Source organism: Stenella coeruleoalba (assembly GCF_951394435.1).
Source record: "Stenella coeruleoalba genome assembly, chromosome: 17".
Classification (NCBI taxonomy): Eukaryota; Metazoa; Chordata; class Mammalia; order Artiodactyla; family Delphinidae; genus Stenella; species Stenella coeruleoalba.
The window spans coordinates 71,505,988-71,529,527 of NC_137163.1; the positions used below are offsets into that span (position 1 = coordinate 71,505,988).

The window sequence follows — 23,540 nt, forward strand, 5'->3', positions numbered from 1 at the left end:
TCATTAAGGCCTCGAGAATTCTATGAACCTTGCCAGTCTCTACCTTGGGTCATTTTAACGTGTTTCCATTCCAAAGTCTGGCTGCTAATTTTGATTTTTTTTTTCCCTCTGTAGGAGTTCCTGAATAGTTATGGCATAAAAGTCATTTACTTTCCCCTTCATAATAGAAAATTTCTGTTTTAGAAACTTTTTATTTTGAAATAATTTGTCTTAACAGAAAACTTGCAATTATTGTACAAAGAATTCCTGTATATCCTTCAGACAGATTACCCAGTTGTTAACATTTTACACATCTGCATCATCATCCTCTCTCTCTCTGCTTTGTGTGTGTGTGTGTGTGTGTGTATACACCCACACACACATTCCTTTTTAACTAAATGAGATTAAATAGCAGGTGTGTTGCCTTTTACCCCTAAATACTTCAATGTATAGTTCCTAAAAACAGGAATTTTTTTTTACATAATAATGTATAATTATCAACATCAACAGACTTTATTAAAATGTTGCCAGTTGCCCTGCTATTGTTCTCTATAGCAAATGAAAAAAAAAAAACGGGGGGGTCTGGGATCTAATCCAGAATCACATGCTGCATGCAGTTGTCATGTCTTCTTAGTCTCCTTTAATCTGTTCCTCAGTCTTTGACTTTCATGACCTTGAATTTGTGAAGACTGTAGGCGAGTTGTTTTGTGGAAGCTTTCTTTAATCCTAAAAATCCTAAATCTTCAACTAATTCCAAAGGCATGACCTTTAATTTGCAATTGAGTTCTTGTCATCTTAATTTTCCCAGATGTAACCTGAAGACATTTACCTTCTAATTATGATAAAAGAAGTCAGTGTCGGGCTTCCCTGGTGGCGCAGTGGTTAAGAGTCCGCCTGCCGATGCAGGGGACATGCGTTCGTGCCCCGGTCCGGGAGGATCCCACATGCCACGGAGCAGCTGGGCCCGTGAGCCATGGCCGCTAAGCCTGCGTGTCCGGAGCCTGTGCTCCGCAATGGGAGAGGCCACAACAGTGAGAGGCCTGCGTACCGCAAAAAAAAAAAAAAAAAAAAAAAAAGAAGTCAGTGTACAAGGGCAGAAACATGGGGAGGGAATTGACATTTGCTGGGCACCTGCAAAGTCCCTGGACTGGGTAGCTGATATATATTTCATTTAATTAGCACATCCATCATGTAGCATAAATTATTATTATTATTGCTACTACCCACATTTTGCAAATGAGGAAACAGTTACTCAGAGATTGTAACCTGCTCATAAGTAAGATAATGTTGAGAGTAACACTGAATGTAGGCATAGAACCACAATCCTTAGAAAGGTGAACAAGTCGCCAAGTAAAAGGGAAATTTGGTGGATGTCATCATATGAATGTTTAATTTTTCAAATTCAACTACACATAATCAGCAAAAAACAAAAACAAAAAAACCCAACCAAACACAAAAAAACTGTAATGATGAAAAAATCGCAGGGTGACAGCTCAATCCCTCCTCTGTAAAGACCTCCAACAACTAACTCATCTGACAGGTGCCCACAGAATCCAACCACCCCTGACCATGGTTGCCATCACTTCTGTGGTCAAAGCCACTCCCACCTCTCACCTGGAATATTCCAACAGTCTCCTCACCTGTCACTTGTTTCTGCTTCTGCTCTCCCAATTGTCTTTTCTCAACAAAGGAGCCAGGGTGATTCTTTTGTATCATTTTTTTTTTTTAGAGTCCGCATGTAAGTGATATCATATATCTGTCTTTCTCTGTCTGGCGTACTTCACTTGGTACGATCATCTCCAGGCGCATCCATGTTGCTGCAGATGGCATTATTTCCTTCTTTTTTATGGCTGAGTGGTATGCCACTGTATATATGTCCCACATCTTCTTTATCCATCCCTCTGTCCAGAGTGATTCTTCAGAAACCTGGGTTCCATCCTATTACTTTTCTGCTCTGAACTCTTTGGCTACTTCCTAAATCACTCAGAGTAACGGCTGACCTTGTGCACTGGCCTCTGAGGTCTCAGGGACCTGGCATCATCTCCATCCTTCCCACCCTTCCTCACTCCTGCCGCCAGCTGTGCCAGCCTCCTTCCTGGGTCTCCCCGCCTCCCAGCCGCTTCCATACCTGACCTTTGCCCTTGGGCTCCCGGTCTGAAATGCCCTTCCCGGCAGAGCTGCTGGCTCATGCCCTACCTTCCTTCCTCCCTTCCAGTCTCTGCGTAAATGTCACCATCTGAACTAGCCTTTCCCGATCACTCTACGTAAAACTCTCGTCCTGGCGCTGCCTCCTCGCTTTCCCTGCTTTCTTTGTTTCCACAGCACAGAAAACGATCTGATGTAGTTTTATTTACTTGATCACGTCATTATTCTCCGCCTTATCACCTAGAACATCACCTAGAACTGACGTGACGGTGAGGACTATTTTATCCTTCATCACTGTCTGCGTGTGGTTGGTGCCGATTAAATAACCAGTGAAGAGCTGTGCGTTCAATGCTGAAACACTCCTGACGGGGCTGAACTCGGGTGTACAGTTCACAAGTACTGGACTTCAGGGGTGAATTACAGTTTTTTAAATGGAAATGTTGACTATGCTCAACTTTTGCTTGATGCACTCACTTTACCACTTCATCCCCTGAGTAAGAGTTGACTCCACTATAGAAGACCATGGCTGTGTGGCCTCTTTCATAAAATAAATAACAAAAACCTGGCAACCCAAAGGTCTTCAAAGCCTCTGACGACAATTAGTAAGTACGTGCTGGTGTTAAGGGCCTCAAGCATCCAATATACTTAAAAAATGTACTAGGCTCATAGTTTCAATTTTAATAATTCAACCCCCAGAACATGAGGCTTTCTTTTTTTTTTTGAATTTTTGAATTTTATTTTATTTATTTTTTTACACAGCAGGTTCTTATTAGTTATCTATTTTATACATATTAGTGTATACACGTCAATCCCAATCTCCCAATTCATCCCACCACCACCGCCCCCCTACTTTCCCCCCTTGGCGTCCATACGTTTGTTCAAAACACGAGGCTTTCTTGCTTCCAACTCAAAACCCTTGTCAGCCCAGCAGCATACACAGAAAGGAACGTAAATCTGACTCCATAAAGCCCTGAGGAGTAGTAGGTCTTCAGGTGGAGTTTTCATTTTATTTTCTTTTTCTTTCTTTCTTTTTTTTTTTTTTTTGCGGTACTTGGGCCTCTCACTGCCGTGGCCTCTCCCATTGCGGAGCACAGGCTCTGGACGCGCAGGCTCAGCGGCCATGGCTCACGGGCCCAGCCGCTCCACGGCATGTGGGATCCTCCCGGACCGGGGCACGAACCCGCGTCCCCTGCAACGGCAGGCGGACTCTCAACCACTGCGCTACCAGGGAAGCCCTCATTTTATTTTTTTATGAGGCTACGGAGGAGGGGGCGATTGCGTGGTCACAAACACACTAACATTTCCTACCACTCTCTGTAGACACCGTGCATCATTAAAGCTCCTTAGTTACTCCGATTTCCTTCCATTTCTGCTCCTGCAAGCTCTCCCGGACCTTGCCCTCTTCCTCCTCGGTCACCCGTCCTGTCCCCAGTCTTCTTTCTTCCATGTGTCTCATGACATTTGTAGATCAGTCATGACTAATGTAGATCAATGTAGCTTTTCTTGGTTTTCTTGACAACAACCTGCTTCCACACTGAGCACAACAAAGGGTGAGAAGTGGGAAGGAGGGTTTTCCTCTCTCAGACACAGGCTGAGCTCCTCCATCGCTGGTAGCACAGTGAATTCTCTCTCCTTCTTAGCTGAGTTCAGTGCCCCTGGCTCTTGCCCTGCAGCCTGCGCCATTTGAATGAACTCCCGAAGAGCACGGAGCACAAACATCTGAAAGACCTACTGCCCACGATTAAGCATGCAACAGGCTGTGCCTTTGCCATGCCCATCTATTTGTGGTTCATTTGTTTAATATTAAAATACTCTCAAATCTACATAAGCCATCTGCTTTTCCTCCACGTTCACTGAGCCCTGATGCATTAAGCATCACTATTTCTCTTTATGTATAATAACACTATTTCTCTTTATGTCATTAAAATGGGTAGGTGTTAATGTAAATACCAAGTGGAAAGCTTGAGTCGTTTCTCAGATTTTTCAGTCATGCTGTTTGCTGTATTATTATTGTGGATTAGTCTACTTTTGGTACGATTTCACAGTGTCGTCAAAGTCCTACTCTAATACTTAGATCCCAAATGAAAGATTTAATGGCCTCAGTTAACACCCCAGTGACGTGGGTTTAATATTATGGTTCACCTGTTTTTGCTGTTTACTTTGCTGAGCTTCAGCCAAACTAAAGAAACTATGAAAACAGAGTCCGATTGCCCGTGAAAGAAAATGCCACCTTCCTCAGTAAAAAGAAAACCTGGCTTCTTCTAGGTTGGTACCTTAGGGAGGGACTCTACACTTGGGGCAGAAGGAAATGCAGACCCCACGGCTCCTCTGCTCTTCCCCACGTGATGCCTGAGTCACACTGTCTTCAAGGACAAGTCCTGCCCTCGAACGTTCTCACTCAGAGGAAGAGCTAGGGCCTCTTCTCCCAGTAGCCCATGGCATGGCTGGTTTAAGATCAAAACATTTTGTTTATTTATTACCAACTTGAATTTTCCTGAACAGATTATAAAAGGAAAGTCTACAAAGTCTTCTTTGTTGGTCTATGTCCCCAGCCACCCAGCCCTCTCTCCCCAGACGACCAGTGTAACTGATTTCTCTATATCCTCTATGCTGAGTCAAATACATGATAGGATTCCTCTCTTCCCCCGTCACCAACATGATAGAACACTCCGCACGCTGCCACAAGTGGCTCTGTCCCTTGCTGTGTCTTGGAAATCCTCCAACACACAAGAGTTCCTCTTTCTTTTCTGACGGCCACGTAATAACCCATTGCGTGGTTCCACCATAACTGATTTATGCAGTTTCCTACCAGTAGGCGCTTGGGTTGTTTCCGGTCTTTTCCTGTACCAAAAAGCTTCAATAGAAACAGTGGAGAACTTTTTTGCACATATGTGGCATCTGCAGGACAACTTTCTAGAAATTGCTGGGTCAAAGAATAGGTGCATCTTTAATGTTAGTATCTAGTGCCAAATTTACGCTAATGATATTTTAATTTACACTCCTCCCCAACACACACAAGTAATGTATGCATTCAACAAGATTTTACAAAAGGCTGGGGGGTAATGTAAGGAGATAAACCCAGTGACCTGATTTTAGATAGCATGGTTTAGGAGCTGTGGCTCACTCTTCTTTATTTTTTTTTCTTTATTTTCATTTTTTTCGGCTACACCGCGTGGCTTGCAGCATCTTAGTTCCCCGACCAGGGCCCCCTGCAGTGGAAGCACAGAGTCCTAACCACTGGACCACCAGGCAATTCCTTCACTCTTCTATACTTAGTGATCCATTAGAGCAATCCTTGCTGACTTTTAACTTTGCTTGTCCAGAGCAGAACCTCTCAGTGAGGTAGGGGACTTTCTGTACTCCCTCACCTACCTCACATCCTTCAGCTTCTCTGAGCCAGAAGGTAACACAAGACGCCTCAGGTAATACAACTCAGGGAATAGAAAGCACAGTATTTTTCCCATCTCTATCCTCCCAACATCAGCATCTTGCCCAACTAGGCCTGATGCCCAAGGCTGAGCACGAGCAGTGGGTACGTAGCAAAAACCTTGAGGAGACCAAAGGGTCCTGGGAGGTTGAAAAGGGGGAAGGGACGAGGGGGAGAGCTTTCTCTACTGACAGGAGAGGGAGGCCCGATGGTGTCCCTGGAGTATGCTGTGGATGACGTCATTGTTGACCTGCACAGTATTTTAGGAATGTAGAAAGATTCAGATTAAGATAGTCATTATTATTCTACGGGAGCTTGACGCGCGCAGGCTCAGCGGCCATGGCTCACGGGCCCAGCCGCTCCGCGGCATGTGGGATGTTCCCAGACCGGGGCACGAACCCGTGTCCCCTGCATCGGCAGGCGGACTCTCAACCACTGCGCCACCAGGGAAGCCCCAGATGTAACTTTTATTTGTGTATGAAATAGAGGGCTTTTCTAACTTTAATAAATACACATTGGAATGGGGAAAAAACATTAAAAACAGTAGTCATCTTTTACTTCAATGTACATTTTTATTCGTAATTGAAAAGAATATTATACTGCTAATTTATTGTAAGTGTACCTAAAGTAAAAGGTCCATAGAGGCATAAAAAAATGTATGCAGTTTCTATTAAATAACACTTTCTGGTCACTTTAGAATATGAGTATAATATACAGATATTATATGCACAGAAAATGTAAAAAGGAACTGTGAAAACGAGTCTTGTTACCAGTTTGTATAAGAAAAAAGACATTCCTTTTTCACAGGCTACCAACATCATATAGGATAGTTCCTAACAGAATTCGACTTTTTCAGTTGATTCACCTGGTAGCTCAAATATGTGTAAGAAAAGAAGTTCATATACAATGAAGTCACTGCACAGTGTTGGGGGCAGTAGAAATTCATACTGGTACAAAATATTATTCAAGGTTTTTACATGAAGTTGTAGTGTTGAGATTGAGACACATCTTGGTTGGCAAGTAATCTAAGAATCGTTCAAGATGGAAAGTTTTGTTTAAAATGACATTTGTTAGTAAAAACGTTAAAGGTTAAAAACATGTAGAAATACACAGGCCGTGTCCTTCTGTCCTCTTACCAGTAGATCCTTGCCTTTGTAGAGTGAAATGCTTTAGGTACTTCCAGTATTTTCCATAAGATGGCAGAGTTGATATTACAAATGTGAGAGCAAACTAAACTTTCATTCTGTTGGTCACAGTGACAAAAAGACCTAGAGGCATTCTCACCGTTTAAATACTGCTACTCCGCTTTCAATAAATAATAATAACAATATTGAGTTTGTTAGAAACAATACCAAAGAAATAATTACACGTCGTGTAATCCCGGCAACTTCTGCCATCTTGCATAGGGATTGCCTTCATCATCGCACTGCTCCTTTACTGAGTCCCCTTACTTGTCTGCTCTGGGTTTTATTTAAAAGTGATCCATGAAATTAGACCAGGGGTCCCCACCCCCCAGGCTGCGGACTGGTACTGGTCCGCGGCCCGTTCAGAACCGGGCCACATAGCAGGAGGGGAGCGGGCAGGCGAGTGAGCGAAGCTTCAGCTGCCGCTCCCCATTGCTCGCATTAGCGCCTGAGCCCTCTCCCCCCAACTCCACCCACGACCCATCCGTGGAAAAACTGTCTTCCACGAAACCGGTCTGCGGTGCCAAAAAGGTTGAGGACCTCTGGACTAGACCCTGTGCACCACCCTCGGGTCATAGAGGTGGAAGGAGAAAATGTCTGTTGATAATCGCGTGAGTGAGTAGTGGCCACGATTGCTTTTGATTGCGAGGAGCTGTGAATGGGAGTTCAGAGGCCCTGCAGACTTGCTTTGGCTTGTCTGGGATGGGTGACTGCAGTTCTGGCATTTGTTATTCAGATCCTGAGCGGTAGGGGGCTCATTTTGTCCATTTGCCCTTTCGGCCAGAGTCACAACAGAAAAGATGGTACAGGTTTGGCCAGATGGACGGGGCAGCCTCTGGCCTAGCGAGACCTGGGTATCATAGAGTGAACGGATGTCATTTCTAGAGGCTGAACCCAAGGAAAGCAACTTATTGACCACCTGAAAGCTACTAAGATTTCTCCTGTAAACTTCTCAGGGCAAAGGTGTGATTTGTTTCCGTCACTCCCCCAGCTTCTGGCACAAAGTAGATGCTCACTGTTTGCTGAATCACTGGGAGAGAGAGGGAGGTTGTGAATGGGCTCTGCTTTCTCCTCCTGGGGTTGCTGGGGCCCAGAATCTGGAGGAAGGAAGGCCCTAGCCTCTCCCTTCAGGACCTGGCTTGTACAGAGCAACAGGTTCAGGGTGATGAGGTTAATACTCCTTTTCACAACTGACTGTGAGCTCCTTGTGGGCAAACTCCTTATATCTCTAGTGCCTGCCCAGCCCCTCACACACAGCAGGCGCTGAGCAGGGTGTTTTGAAAGGAAGCAGCAGCAGCCGTAGCTAGACACCGGGTTGGGGGGATGCTGGCACACAGTGTGGCTTCAAGACGGTCATTTAATCCTGTCTCCCTGGAGGAGCTGGTGTACCAAACGCTAGTGTGGTCACCACCTGCACAGAGACTTCAAGACCAGTAGTATCTTCTGGGTATTGTCAGTTTTACACATCAAAGTGCAAATCAGACTTACCCATGACTGCAGAAGTAACTACACATTCTAGTTTGCTGTAAGCTGCTATTATCAGGAAAGAAGAGATTTCTTTTCATAGAGCGCTGATAGGCCAAGAATGCGCCAGGAAGAAGTTTGTTTTCGCAAACAGAGGAGTAGGGTAACACCTCCCGTGGAAAAAGCATGCTGCACTCATGCTTGCTGCAAAGGCTTCCCTTGTCTGTGAAACATACCAGGACTTTGATATCTTTGCAACTGAAAAAGATCAGAGCATTCTACTAGAAGAGATAATTTGACAACTACAAGATGGAGAAAAATTTATCGAAGGGGAAAATTCCAGAGAACTAATACCAAAAACCAGTCTTGAAAATCTATTCATTTTTTCCCCCGAGAGAGCATCTCACTAGAACATGACTTCTATTTAGAATATTCAGGGAATGTCTTTGCTATTACTGATACTTTAACTTTTAAAATACCTCAGCGTCTTTATTTTAATCATTTTGGATGGTTAGGTTTCCAGAATCAATTTTATGTACCCAATTATTTAAGAAGAGCTTATTCACCACAGGGCCAATGTATAAAGTTGTGCAGGTGATACAGGGCACAGCAATGCCACATTTAAAGTGTTTCCATTCGAATGACAGACATTGAAGATCTGGATGGTTATTTGAAACTTTTTCCCATAGATGCTGAAGTGTCTAATTTAAATAAAAATCGATCATTTAATTTTAGGACAAATGAAAGGACCGTATCTTGATTAAGGGGTTCCTGTTCCTAATTTACAGTAAATGTTTTTATTGATAATCTGGATTTATCACCATATGAGTAAAATGCTGTCCTTTGAAGCAATACAGTTACCCACAGGCTCTACTAAGTGTATTCATTCTCCCCTTAAATGTCTCCAGACAACTGTGCTATAGATTTTTATTAGTTTTCTTTCCCTGTTCTTTTAGTTAGGGAGAGTATGTTAAATTATTGCAAGTGTTCCTGCATGTTGAAAGTATTCCTTTCTAATTCTCTGCTCTTTAGTCTGTCATGTGATTGACAATAATATCATTAAGATCATAAGAATTGTGCGCAAATTAAGAGTTAATAGGATTGGGCTTCCCTGGTGGCACAGTGGTTGAGAGTCCGCCTGCCGATGCAGGGGACACGGGTTCGTGCCCGGGTCCAGGAAGATCCCACATGCCGCGGAGCGGCTGGGCCCGTGAGCCATGGCCGCTGAGCCTGCGCGTCCGGAGCCTGTGCTCCGCAACGGGAGAGGCCACAACAGTGAGAGGCCCGCGTACCGCAAAAAAAAAAAAAAAAAAAAAAAAAAAAAAAAAAAAAGAGTTAATAGGATTGAAACAGAGGGTTGAAGAACTTTTCTATGGGAAAAACTCAGGAGTTTCAGAGTGTGGACTTTATAACATCTATTGGGATAGTCAAAGACCTTTTCTGTGTGTTCCTCGGTTCTCAGTTCTGTTGTGGGTAGAGGTTGCCAGGAAGCAGAGTTCTTGTCACATATAAGGGAGTCTCAGAAAAGTTTGAAAGGTAAGCACAACTGAGAAGACAATGTTTTCTTGTCTTTCTACCTACAATGGCAGAAATTCCTTAGTGTTTTCAGATTGGGAAGGTCTCGGGGGGAGTTCTCACCTATACATTTCTACCATGGGATGAGAAGTAACTTTATTATTTGGAAAGAGAATAAAACATGCATTTAGAAAATTAATACTGTCCACTTCAGATGATCCCCTAAGGACTTAGAAGTATTTTGAAGTGCTAACACCCAAATTCCCTTTGAGTTATATAGGAGGAAATTGGAATATCTATGTTTTTATGAGAAAACGAGACCTAGCCTTATTACAGCTGTCAGCGATACTAATAATACTCTGTGCTGTTAGCATCCATCATACGGCATCTTAGATTTGCAGGGAAACTTCAGTGAAAACGCTCCACTTTCTTAAGAGGTTTTAATTAGCGTGCAGCCCCATATTTACAGATATGGAAATGTGAAGATCAGGTGGACTAAAGTCAAGGAGGGTTGACGGCCATGGGCCCTGAAACAAAAGAGGAAAGAATAAAACAGGATCAGAAGTCCTTCTTCTCGACCCTCCCCCAAAACATCCTCTCGACAAAGATTAATGGGACCAATGTGACTCAAGCTCAGAACTTTAGAGCCAAGTCTTTGCAGGCCTAGAGCACAAACAGAACTTTCCAAAGGGTCAAGCAATTTTGATTTCTGGGGGAACTTGAGATATTTGAGTAATGAATGGCTTTTCTCTGTGATGTTAAAAAAAATCCAAAGATCAGTCCGGTGATTTTTCTCTTAATTCACCACACTAAACAAGTGGTTTAAAAATAATAAATAAAATGGAATTGACGAGCTTTGCTTGCCCTATTAAAAAACAAGTTAAGCATGCCACGTGAGTTGCCCCAAATTCCATTCTCTAAAATTACTTAACTTGGTGCTCTGTAGATTATATTTTGCTTTAAAATGTTTAGCACAGGAAACTGATTTTCTTATTTCGAGTGATGGCAAAAATGAAAAGCTATAGAAGGATGTAAATAATTATTTACAGGTATTGGTTGAATAAATGGGTTAAATGGGACAGTTTAGAATAATGAACACCCTGGACAATGCAAAGAGGAGTCTGCACAACACAGTGCAAGTTATGATGAGGGAACCAGAAAGCTAATTACCATTCACACATAGAACACTCTAGTTGTACCGTCATGATCGGAGTGCAGTAGGAGTGTTGCAACGGTGAGGCTGTTGATTTCACTTTACATAGGAGACCCAAGAAAACTATTTTGTAAAAGTGCATTCAATGAGTGCTGTTTTAGGTTTAAAAGAGATTTAAGATAACAGAAGTGCAAGAGAGCAATTCCCTTTAAAAAAAAAAAGAGGTTTAAAAGAAATGAAATTATGTGAGGCAGTTAAAAGATGACTTGAAGCAATTTACAAAATCACTTCCTCAGGAACAAAAGTCTTGAGAAGAGACTGATTATCTGGTAATTAATAGTAAACTATCTGCTGGCTGACAAAAAAGCATGAGAAGGCTCGACTGGAGCAGATAGAAGTATGTTTAAATCACGAGTCAAGAAAGGAGAAGGCAGGAAGGACGGAGCTGTTCTGACTTTTAGGAAGCAAAGCGCAGTGATCTGAGGTCTGCGATGGTTTTTTGTCCTGAGAAGACAAAGTGGCAAGAGGCAAGCCCACTGGACAGGACTTTCTGATACTCAGATCCAGGAGGAGGGAAGGGGGAAAGGGAGGAGCCACCAGCAGGAACCCAGGGGAAAACAGTCATAAGATTGCAGTCAACAGCCAAGGGATGGGTCAGTCCAGACGCGTGACAGCTGTTGGCCACCAAATGTAGAGAAAAGAAGGCTGGACCGAAGGCTTGGCCAGCAGACCGACGGGACGAGGGAGAAGCCTTTGCAGCTACCAGCCTCCCTCCTCATCTCTGAACCAAGCGAACCAATTGTTGAGATCCTTTCAACACTACAGTTTTGCAGAGAAGGAACACATTGTCCCAGGCATCTTCCTTCTTTTAATTCTCGCTCCGAAAAATAATGTGACACTATTTATCCTTCAGGGAAATGGGCCACAATGGTGCATTTTAACAATGTGATTTTAGAAAAGGATGTACTTAGTGAAGTTTGTGTGTAGATGTGTGTGTACAGCATGGATAAGCCACCCAATCTTATCTCAGTGATCAGGGCCAGCTGCCAGATTTGCAGGCACAAGGTGCGAGGAGAATATAACCAGCACTTTTGAGTGATGAAGATCGCTTCATGGGGGTATTGTTTAATGAGTAATACCTGGAAGGTTTCTATGTCTGTTGCTCTGGCTGTCTCCCTTTCACTCACACACACACAAACACACACACACACCACACACACACACTCACAGAGCCTAGGAGGAATATACGATAAAATCTAATTACAAAAGCAGGTTACGATTTCCTTCAATTGTATGTTTTCTTAGAGAAACGTACTATCAAGTAGTTTAAAATACACCCTCCCCTCCGTATCCACGGGCTTCCACATCCACGGATCTGGGGTGTTGGTGGGGGGAGGTGACTGTTTTCATTGTTTGTGCCGCTTTATTTAAGGGACTTGGGCATGGAGGATTTTGGTTTCCCTGAGGGCTCCCAGAACCAATTTCTCACGGATACAAAGGGACGACTGTACTCGTTGTCTCTAGCCAATATTATGTTCTTAAAGAAAAACAGGTGAAAGGAAACACAAGTCTAACTTTTACTGAGAGAAAATAACAGAAAAGGACCATATACTGTTCACTTGGAAGTCCTTCCCCACCTCCCTAAGCACTGATGTCCATACATATTTGTTGAATTGAATGAAAAGAAAATAATGACACTACTGATAAATTCAGAAGAAAGAGTTGAAGAGTTATGACCACAGAAGAATTAATGTACTTTTGTAGCAGAACAGTGAGAACCAAGCAATACATTAGATTGGTTCTTGAATTTTCAGTTCAATTTTCAGAGAAGGAAAGTTAAAATATACTCTGCAGAATTATGGGAAACATTGAAGTATCTTGTGTCATAGATTTACATTTTTCTTTCTAAAAAGAAAGGCAGAAAGATGAGGTAGAAATTCTCATTTCACAGAGGTGATAATCAATTCCTCACAGTATTGAAGAATATATGTATTTTTCTATAATGTATTATAATTAAAGTAAATAAAAACATTATTCCAAAATATCATGCCCCCTAGTTTGAACCTTGTGGCAGAGACTGCTAAGCATTCTTCAATATGCATTTCCCTTTCTTACTAAGAAATGAAGCCCCTAAATTTTAGATGGGTACAAGGCCACCATGAATAAGGACTACAATTTCCAGCTTTCCTTGCAACTAAATTGGGGGTGAACCAAGTAGTGTGTGCAACTTGTGAGACACATCCTTAAATGGAAGAAGCACCCTTCTCTGTCCCTTTTTCCTCCTTTTTAGCTGGAATACAAAAGCAATGGCTGGAACTTTGGCAGGCATCTTGAATCATGATCTCGAGAATGGCAGGACACATAGTGGAGCAAGACAGAAGGAGCCTGGGTCCCTGTCTCTAGGGAACCCAAATCCACCTCTTTGCTATCTCCAGAATTTTGAAATATGAAGAGACATAGACCTGTATCTTATTTAAGCCACTGTTATTTTTCTGTTCTGTCACTTGTAGGTAACTCTAATCCTAACGAATGTAGACTGACAACGTTGTCTGCCAAAGCAATTCTATGAGAATAACTAGATAGATTATTGGTTTCTTCAAACTGTTTCTAAAAACTTAACTCTGGAGAGCAAAGGAAAAGCATGCCCTAAATGGAAAATGGTCCAATGTTTTCAGTTCCTCAAAGAAACAAGAACAATAACACCAAGTTAAGGATTGATATGTCCAAATCCAAATTGGGTAGAATTTCAAATTTGAATTCTTCCCTCCTTCCTCCCTCCCTCCTCTTCTTTCTCTTTCTTTTCTCCTTTCCTCCCTCCTTTCTTTCCTTCCTCTCTTATTTCTCCTTCTTCTTTTTCCTTAATTTAGTTCTCAGGTTCAAGCCAAGGTATATTCTGGATTCTTCAGATATTTCATTAAAAATGTTTAGTATTTCATGTGCTACTTGCTCTTCATATGCTTGCAAGTCTAAGGAAGATGATTCATTTATCACCTGACACCAAACTTTTCTACAAATATCAATATTTAAGAAGCTTTTCCTACCTTCTAGAAATGGCATTTTTTCCTTAGCTCTCAATAAAGAAATTAAGCTTCTTCAGAATGAAAAGGGAAATGCTGCCCACAAATTGTGAATTTTTGGGGAATTCTGTTTTTGGAAGAATTCTTTATTAATAAATACATTCTTCTAATATTTAAGATATATCTGCTCCCTTTCTGCGCTGCACACTATTTAGTTACGTGAGTAGTGATTCCCTGTATTAGCTTAACTTTGGGGCATAATATCCTTGAGTTATGGCCTATTTATCACGAATATTTGAGCAGCGTTCATAGATAGACTATCTGTCAATCAGAGATTACCGATGACTCTTAAATGGGAGGAAACAAGAAAAACAGACATTCAAGGTTTCGAAGTTTGAAAAGATCAATTATTGGTATTGTTTCCTACTTAATTCAGTTATCCATTTAAAGCAACTACCACCTTGGGCTAAAAGGTCAAGTCAGAACCTTTGAATTCTAATCAACTGTAAACGTTCTCCTAGTTACCTACTACAGCAACTCAGAAATGATAAGCAAGTATTTCCTTCGAGAAATAATTAGCCAGAATGTTTACACCATAGTAGTGAATCCACATTTTGGGACACTATACATTTTAAAATTAGGTATGAAATGAAGATCTGTTTATTCTTGGCAAGATTCCTTTCTAATTTGCAAAGATTGAAAAGAGCAATTTTGGTTTTCACTTGCTTCTCAGTTTAGCAGTCACGATGGTCCTCTCCAGATTTGCATCGTAAGTTTCAGCTGATGTTGATGAAGACGAATTCCTCTCAATCACGAGCGAGCGTACCATCCATTAAGTGAGACAGATGGCAGCCCTGCCCTATTTTGTTAGATCAGCCTCTTGAAGCCGGCTGCTCCCCTTATTTAGGTCTATAGGAAATAGCAAGGCTTATTTTTTCTGGAGGAAAAAAGAAAGAAGGATGCTAGGCAGGATGCTAGGCAGAATGTCAAGTTATCTTCAAAACAAGTGAGGCGATAGCCCTTCAGGTCGGAGTGATATGGACATAAGTTTTTGTTTCAGGGACACACACCCTCACACTCTATGGCGGGTGGAAGGCTAAGATACTTGTGGATGTACTAGCTTAGAGCTTTTCCTAAGAGACGTTCTGGATTTCTCTGATCTAGGCAGTTCCACACCCCAGTGTGTCTTCTGTCCCTTGGGAATTCTCTAACTAACCCTCTGAACCACTGTCATTCCATCGATTAACCTGTGCTGCTTTGAAGGTAAATCCCAGCTGCCTGTGACTTCACACACTTCTCTTATCTTTAAGAAAAGTCATTGACCAAGATAGAAGACACGGCCTGGGGCAGGGTTGGGCAGGGTTCACGAGGCAGGATGCCAGGATGGTTCAAAGAGGAAAAAACCTGTGGTTTTAACGTTCGCGTCTCCATTCCAGTCAGCACTAGGGGCTCATGGGCACTGGGGGACGCATCTCCAGGTAAATCGAGACAACTTCTGCGGAGAGCGCTGGAACCTGGAGTTGGACCATCTTTTAGGATGAGGGGATGGTAGCACAGGAATACAGGCTAAATAGACGCGGCGCTCTGACCAGACACACACTTTGCATACAGGGAAGCCAAGATTCAGCAAGAGTGTAGATAGAGTGAACACGTTTTTGTCGAAAACCCTGCTGCGTGATGCACGGTGCAGCGTACATTCCCTAAAACGGGAGGCAAAAGCTGCAAAACCTGGAAACGCTCGCTGCTAAGAGGCAGCAAGCTGGACGGTGCTGTGGTGGAATTACCCGGATCAAGGGGTGGCTACTGAGTGTTACCGCACAAGCCTGTGCTGCTTTTCATCCCTTGGTCTTAAGTAAGCAGAACCTCTAAAGACTGGCCGGGAAGAGGAGAGGCAGGGAGGGGCCCAGTGGGAGGGAGGGGAGATGGGAGATCTATCTGACTTGTTTCTGATGAGTGGCAAATTTTCTGGAACTTTAGAATTACCATTATGGATTGCTGGGATTGGGGATTGAAACAGTTATAACTTAAATGAAGAAAGATTAAAAACTAAAAACACACGTACCATATTAAGTAGTTGCCTATATTGAATATCCATAGAAAGATCACTGATGTGAGGATTTCCTCCTCAAATCTGCAGCTAGACAAGATCTAGGACTCTGCAGTGCATTGTAGAAGTATGTTCAGATTTATACGAAGGTGAAACAGCAACACTAGTGAGTGTGGTACTGTTTCGTGAAGGTTACTGTGTTTTGTTTGTGCGTGTGTGTGTGTGTGTGTGATGAAATGACAGTTTAAAATATTTAAATGTTATTTTTACTCTTCCGTCTTACTCATTTTCTACATTTTTTATATGCTATTAGTTTTCTCCATAATAATATGTATTCGTCTTGGAATTTGAATGTAAAAGTTATTTTAAAATTAAGAAATGCAGTGTTTAGTGTATACTATTTCTCATCTCTTAAATATGGGCAAGTTTTTCAAGCTACTTTTTAGAAAACTTGGAAGAGTTTGGGGTTTGCATGGGCTTTGCACAGCACTTGAATGGGTAACAAGAGCTCCGGACAGGATCCAACGTCTTGTTCTGACATGACAGTGGCAACTGCCTCTTTCAATTGTGGCATGCTTCACAGTTTACACAGTAGTTTTTATATTTTCAGCTAATCCTCACCTTACCCTTGGGAGGTAGGGATTGTTGTTCTACTTTACAGATGAGGAAATCTCCAGGACCGAGATGTCTAACACTGCCCAAGACCACAGTGGTGGGCTGGGGACCCAACCTTCCCCCCCTTTTGCCCTCCGGCTTCTCCTTCCTCCGGTCATAGCCTGTGCCCTCTGTATACAGCAGGGCTTCGGAGAAATCACCAAATCCCCTAGGCTCCAGCCCCCAACTGTACAAGTCGGCTTGGACTGGCCCTTCTCCCCAGTCCCTGCTATCTCCTCTTCATTTTGAATCTGGGTTTATTCAGTGGAATGAAAAGTGATGGGATTCAGTGAGTGTCAGCTGACTGACAGGGCACAGCCCAGAGGCTGTGAGTACAACAGACCTCCGGAAAGCCCATGGTGTCTCTCATGAACTGGAAGGAACCAGGGCCAACTTTATTGCATAAATTCTGATTCTTAACAGAATCTTATAAAATATATGGGCTTCAAAGGAGAAGAAGGAAAATAAAAACCTCTACACACATACAAAAAATTGGACACAATTTAAGATGGTTTGTAGACCGACTTAGAGATGTACGGGCCAAGTTAACTTCTGGATTAAATACTGCACGTAGACACAATTTTGGGCCCTATAGGAGGCCTCATCTTAGTTGTTACACAAAGTGAGCAAAGCTTATTTTGATATGGGAAATAATAATTGAAAGATATGAAGGAAAAAACTGTGATATGTTTTCAACAGTCCTTTTCCCGTGGAATATTGTTTCCCATATTACTTTCTTGGTTCTTGGGATGGGGTAGGAGAAAGAAAAGTTGATTCAGAACAAATATAAACATCTTCTTTAGAAGTATTATAGAGAATTCCACACTATTTTAATACTTTTTGGAATATCTTAAGAGCAACATTCCTGATCACAGATTTATGGTTGTGATTTCTGTCCCATAAACCTATAAGCTGTATATTTAGGTCTGACGCCAGTGTCCGAACTGGGAGAAAGGGTAGAAAATCTGAACCTCAGAGATACCCTCCAAATGGGAAAGGTGTTCTACTGGTCATTTCACTCTTTCATACGCCCGTGATATGTATTTTTTCAGAACATAGGAAGAACGAGATACCATGCAAGCATCTGAACATTGAGATTGCCATAATATGATTCTGGGTTTTCGAAAGTCGAGAACAAAGGAGGACTCTCTATTTTGTCTGTGGTGTTGAAAAAATGATCTGTACTCAGTCTGAAAGCCCCATCCACTATCTGTACCCATTTATCATCTGTCACCGCATCTAACTTCCTGCCGAGGAACCCCGGGTAACATCCTCTATGAGAACTCCCGTCAGGCCCGAGATCACCGCAGTCAGCAATGGGGACTTGACATCTCAACTACACAAAGCCACATTTCTCTTAGAATTGACTGTGGAAAGCTTTCACAGAATGTTTTTCATTTTGCATGCCTCACATTAAATATTGTTAAAAGATTAAAAACCAATTTTGGGGTACAATTTACAAGTATTCATGTAAGAAGGAAATGACTAAAAAAACACCCACCCAAGCACCTACAACTCATCTAGCGAACAATGCTAATAACACTTAGGCCGTGCCTGGAGAACTCTGTGATTCGTGGGAAAGTGGGGAGGTGCAGTCCATCCTCTGGAAGAAAGTGAGACGTGTCAATGCAGAGAGGTGCTGTCATTGGTGCTTTGCTTCCTAAGTCAAGTTCAGCAGCCGCATTTTCAGAGTCAGCGTCATTACTTATTTCGACCTGAAACAGAAAGGATGAAGTGCTTTAAAAGACTTCAAAATTGAAAACTAAATTTCCTTTTTATTCATCCAGGCTTTTCAAAAGGCAAAATGTGCCTTCTGCTGTCTGTGCCTGTGGCTGTAGCAATAAGCAAGCAAAACACCTGGGCTCCCTGCTTTTCAGATCAGGGCGGGGCAAGCAGGCGTAAATGTCGGAGGGGAGGACTTGCGGTTTCCTGGGAAAGACGTGTCAGCCACATAGCAAATGGGGAGTGATGTAAAGGTATTGCCTTTGGTGGCCCTGGGGTATAGCTGACAGGGCAGTATTATATCTGTGAACTGCTAGCTACAGCCCTAGCCTAACCTTCCTAGAGCCTTCCATTGGCTGACTGCTGAAGAACCATCCAGGTCTGGCTTTCATACCACCTATGGCCCTTACATACATCCCACCCTGTGATGGTTAATTTTTTTTTTTTTTTTTTTTTTTTTTTGGTACGCGGGCCTCTCACTGCTGTGGCCTCTCCCGTTGCGGAGCACAGGCTCCGGACGCGCAGGCTCAGCGGCCATGGCTCACGGGCCCAGCCGCTCCGCGGCATGTGGGATCTTCCCGGACCGGGGCACGAACCCGTGTCCCCTGCATGGGCAGGCGGACTCTCAACCACTGCGCCACCGGGGAAGCCCTGTGATGGTTAATTTTATGTGTCAATTTGGCCAGGCCATAGTACCCAGATATTTGGTCAAACACCAGTCTAAAAGTCACTGTGAAGGTATCTTTCCTTTTTTTTTTTTTTTTTAGAAGAGATTAACGTTTAAATCAATAGACTGAGTAAAGTAGACTCCCTCCATAATGTGGGTGGGTCATGTTCAATCCGTTGGAAGGCATTAAGAGAAAAGACCGAGGTCCCCGGAGGAAGAAGGAATTCTGCCTCCAGACTGCCTTTGGACTCCGGATGCAATGTCACCTCTTCCTGGGTCTCTAGTCTACCTGCCTACCCTGCAGATATGGACTTGCCTGCCCCGTGATCACATGAGCGGATTTCTTAAAATCTCTCTCTCTCCAGACACACACCCTATCGGTTCTGTTTCTCTGGAATACACACTCTCATCTCCAATCATTCTTGTCTCCACACATTTGACGAAGACTCTGTGCATCTTCCTGACTCCATGCCAGGTGGTAAGCCTTTGGAAGGTGAGGGCTGTGCTCTAGCATCTTCGTACAGTATCAGCCTCGACACAGTGTCTGCTATACTGTTGGCACCCAATAAATATTTGTTGGATACTTTTGTTTCTCTCTTGTGAAAAGTCTTAGCTGATCCAAACCTATTCATCTCTGAGGTTCAGTTGAAATCTCTTCTCCTCCATGAAGATTCCACTTCTACCTCAGCCGTGGTGTTTTCTCATCCTGCTAATGGCAACTCTTACGCTATCAGCTGGACCCCATGTGTAGCGAAGGGCTTTCAGCTTCACAACTAATTGTGCACTGATTGTTTCACTCAGGTATGTAAGTTTTTTCCTGCCAACTAAATTATAAGCAGGGTGCCAGTGGAGACGGTGTTTCATACTTATTTTATATCCCCATCCAGATATTCTCTTCCATTAACTCAGTTCAGTGACTCTATGGCTTGGAATGGACTTTTTCATCATACTTTGAAATAGCTGAAAAAAATGTTCAACTTCCCAGTTTCACTTTTTGGAAGCCACTCTTCTCTCTGTACATTCTGTTCCCTCCTCACCCCTCAGGGGCGGGAGCCCTGCAGTTCTCTCCTTATCACTTATCACACTTTCTCTGCTCTCCTATTTCTCTACATTCTGAAAGATGTAGCCCAAATATCTAGCCCGTTGACCCCACTGAGTTGAACAAGGATTTAAATGGAAAGATAAAGGGATGAGATTTTAATGGTGGGATTTTTATAGTTTTATATAACCTTTTAGTCTGAAGGAAGATTCCAGTTGTGGAAGTTTATTCATCCGTCCAACAGGTGACTCTTCTAGAATGGGATAAGGCAGCAGGGGAAGGCGTTTTCTTTCTTTGTTAGTGATAGTATTGGTGGGCATCGGGGGAACGTCTAGGTACCCACTACATTTATCTTTCACGTCACCTCTACTTATAGTTACTATTTTCTGCTTTGGGGCTTTAGCAACGTGGATTGGAAAAGCTGCGAAGTAGGCTGAGCCTGTCCCTATGATGCCAGGTAGGAATGCTGGAGGGTTACTTCAGGCATTGGGAAATACGTCTGCAAGGAGTTTTCTAATAAGACAATGAAGCAACTGTGAGAGGAGGCATGGAAAGGAAAGCCTATTGACCACTCTGCCTTAGGTTTTATTAACAGATGGATTTTTAAAAGTCAAACATACACACACAGAAGTAAAGAGAATGGTATTATGAATCCCTATGTTCTCACTATCCAGCTTCAACTAAAATAAAAATTATTTAATTAAGTTTCATGTAGTCACCACAACTTTATTATTTATTTTTTGGCTAGAGTATTAAAAGCAAATCCTAGACGTCATGTCTTGTGTGTCACTCATTGGCACAGCTCAGTGATGATTCCCTAACTCGGTGATTCTTCCTAGCCAGGGACATTTACCAGTTGTTTGCCACAGTTTGGCCGTGTGTGTGTGTGTGTGTGTGTGTGTGTGTGCGCGCGCGCGCGCCCGCTACTGGTGTCTAGTGGGCAGAGGCCAAGGATGTTGCTAAATATCCCAAAATGCACAGGACAGCCCCTACTACAAAGAATTATTTGGGTCCAGAGTTAACAGTGCTGAGGTTCAGAAACTCTGCTCAAGTAATAAAAATTTTTTCTTCTTTTGTTAAAACCTATTTATTAGCATATCTATCAAAATAGGCAACAATTCCTTAGTATCATTTACTATCCAGTCCATATTTGCATTTCCCCAATTGTCTAAAAGCATCTCATTACAGTTGGTTTGTTGAAACCAGAATCCAAACAAGGTAAACACACTGTATTGGACTCGTATGTCTCTTAAATCCCTTTTAAAATGTAAGTCCCCCCTCCGCGTTGTTTTCATTTGCCCTGTACTATTTCCCACATTCTAGAGTGGCTGATTGCTTCCTTGTGGTGAGATTTAACTTACTGTGTTATTCTTGTATTTTCTACACTTTCAGTCCAAGATCAGTCAGCCCAAGAGATCTCATAGATGGTGCTGTGTCTTGCATCACCTCTGGAGACATAGAATGTCTAGTTATCACTCTTTTAATGATGGATCCATTAGTCTGGGTAGAAGAGTTTGAGTTCTGGGATCCTTAAGATCATTTTTTTGGGCAGATTTTGTAGATATGTTGGCAGTTACCTGAGGGTACCTACCCTCGAGGCAGAATGAAATCAAATGATAAGACAGTGTTGTTATTTCAAAGTGTGTCTCCTGATAGGCCTGTCATTGTCTCTTTTTCTATTGCTTTTTTAAGTCTCTCTGTCACTTCCGGTGTGTGTGTGTGTGTGTGTGTGTGCGCTTGACTCTGTTTTGTACATTCTTTATTATGTCTTGTTTCTTCCCAGAACCTGTCATAACATGGGGATTATATATATTTTTGATGTAACTATAAAATGAAAAATATACATTAAATATAAAATTTGGTTTATCTTCATTACCTTTAATTTTAAAATCAGTGTGTACTTTCTCTTGGGAACAGGTGTGAATGAAGTTACTTTTACTTATGCTGATGAGTTTTTTTCGGGGGGAGGTGCTCCGTATCTCCACACCACTACAGAAATCTACTTTCTTCCCATTGACATCAATGACAAGTACTGAGAAGAGTCCTGAGATCCTGGGAGAGACAGGAATTGACAGCTTCCCTGGGGGGAGCACCGTTCAGATACGAGCTTTCTCATTTTGGAAAAGGCTTTATTGCTTCACAAGGCAGCATGAGGACCGGGCTCCTCGAGGCTCTGGGGGCAGTGCGCGAGGCCATGTGTCAAACGAGAGGGTCTTTGTGTCCCCAGTGAGGATGACTGACCATCAGTGGTGGAGGCCCTCTCGCGTGTGGCCGGCTGCACGGTTGGTGGCCTCGTTCCATCCTAGCAAGGACAATGGTGCATGAACTGGCCAGTGTAGGGATGAGTCAGAACTGCGGGAACCATATAAACACAGCCATCTCACTGCTACTTGGTCAAATAGCTACACGTTAGGTGTGTTCTTACATTGTCCCTAAAATAGTATAATCATTTCCTAGGATGGATCAAAAAGTCATGAATGCCAGTGACAAAGGGAAGGCTCCCCAAAGCCAGGGGGAGCGGTGAGCCCTAAGTGCCGCCCCGTTTGAGCTAAGTAAGGCAGGCAGGCAGGGAAGCTGCCTCTCCTTTGCGACCACTAAGAGGGCACGGAGTGCTGTACAGCTGCAGTGCTCTGCATGCTTGAGGCGTCCCGGAGAGTTAATGCCTCTGTAAGCGCCCATCTTTCCAGGGACTGACGGTTGCCCTCAGGCAACAGAACTGCACACTCAGTAATGGGAAAAGTGAGCCGCCATCCCATGAGCAGGTCACAGACACCTGGCTCTGCGTGCCACAGGGACAGACACATAGATAGATGGATAGGAAGGTGTGAAAGCCAATCAAGGGCAAATGAAAACAGGATATAGCCAGAGAGCTATCATTTTATTAGTCTTCAGGCGGCTGGTCAAGACATGGAGGAGGGATGGGGTAAATGATGGTTCCCCATCGGTGTTTATTGGCTGTTAAATCAGGGTTTGAAAGCACATCATTCTCACCTCCGCATCTCCCACACACACCCACACACATCCCTTTGATTTGTCCTCCTGGCTGGTTTTTAATGTAGATTTTGTACATGCAGAATGGCCTGGCACCAACTTGTAAGGATACTGATACAAAACACCCGTTCTCAGGAAAGAGCGGAGATGGATGTGACCATGTCTGGTTCCGTCCAGCAGCCCGATCGTCAGAGGCGGATGCCCTCTGAGTCTGGGCTGTGAGGGGTGGAGGTACAGTGGAGCTGACGGCAGTGCCAGCCTGAAATGGGGGGCAGCTGCGTCTGTGTTCCGGTACTTGGTTGCAATAGCAGACAGTCTGTCAGCGGTGACCACAGAGCATGTAACAATTTTTGTGAAGAAAAATTAGCCTCCTGCAAAGGCAATCAGACAAGTCAAGATACCAGAGAAAAGTCAAGTTCTCATTTGGAAACCTTAGAAAAAGATTGGCTAAAAGTAACAGGAGAAGCTTTTTTCATCACGTCTTTCTTAACTGCAGTCACAGGGTGTCTTCCTCATGGAAATTTCTCCTCATGGAA

At 43.1% G+C, this 23,540-nt stretch overlaps 1 protein-coding gene and 1 long non-coding RNA gene across 2 annotated transcripts in view; one reads left to right on the plus strand and one right to left on the minus strand.

Moving 5' to 3' along the window:
* LOC307175928 overlaps positions 1-23,540 on the plus strand; it is a 91,693-nt gene that overhangs the window by 6,188 nt on the left and 61,965 nt on the right. The gene's annotated exons all lie outside the window — the stretch shown is intronic.
* The window catches only part of NKAIN3 (sodium/potassium transporting ATPase interacting 3), a gene marked incomplete at its 3' end in the record, with an annotated part of 507,014 nt that continues 501,719 nt past the window's right edge, over positions 18,246-23,540 (minus strand). Inside the window, 2 exon segments of the mRNA XM_079901639.1 lie at positions 18,246-18,269; positions 18,271-18,300. Of these exon segments, the coding sequence (XP_079757765.1) occupies positions 18,246-18,269; positions 18,271-18,300 (54 nt within the window).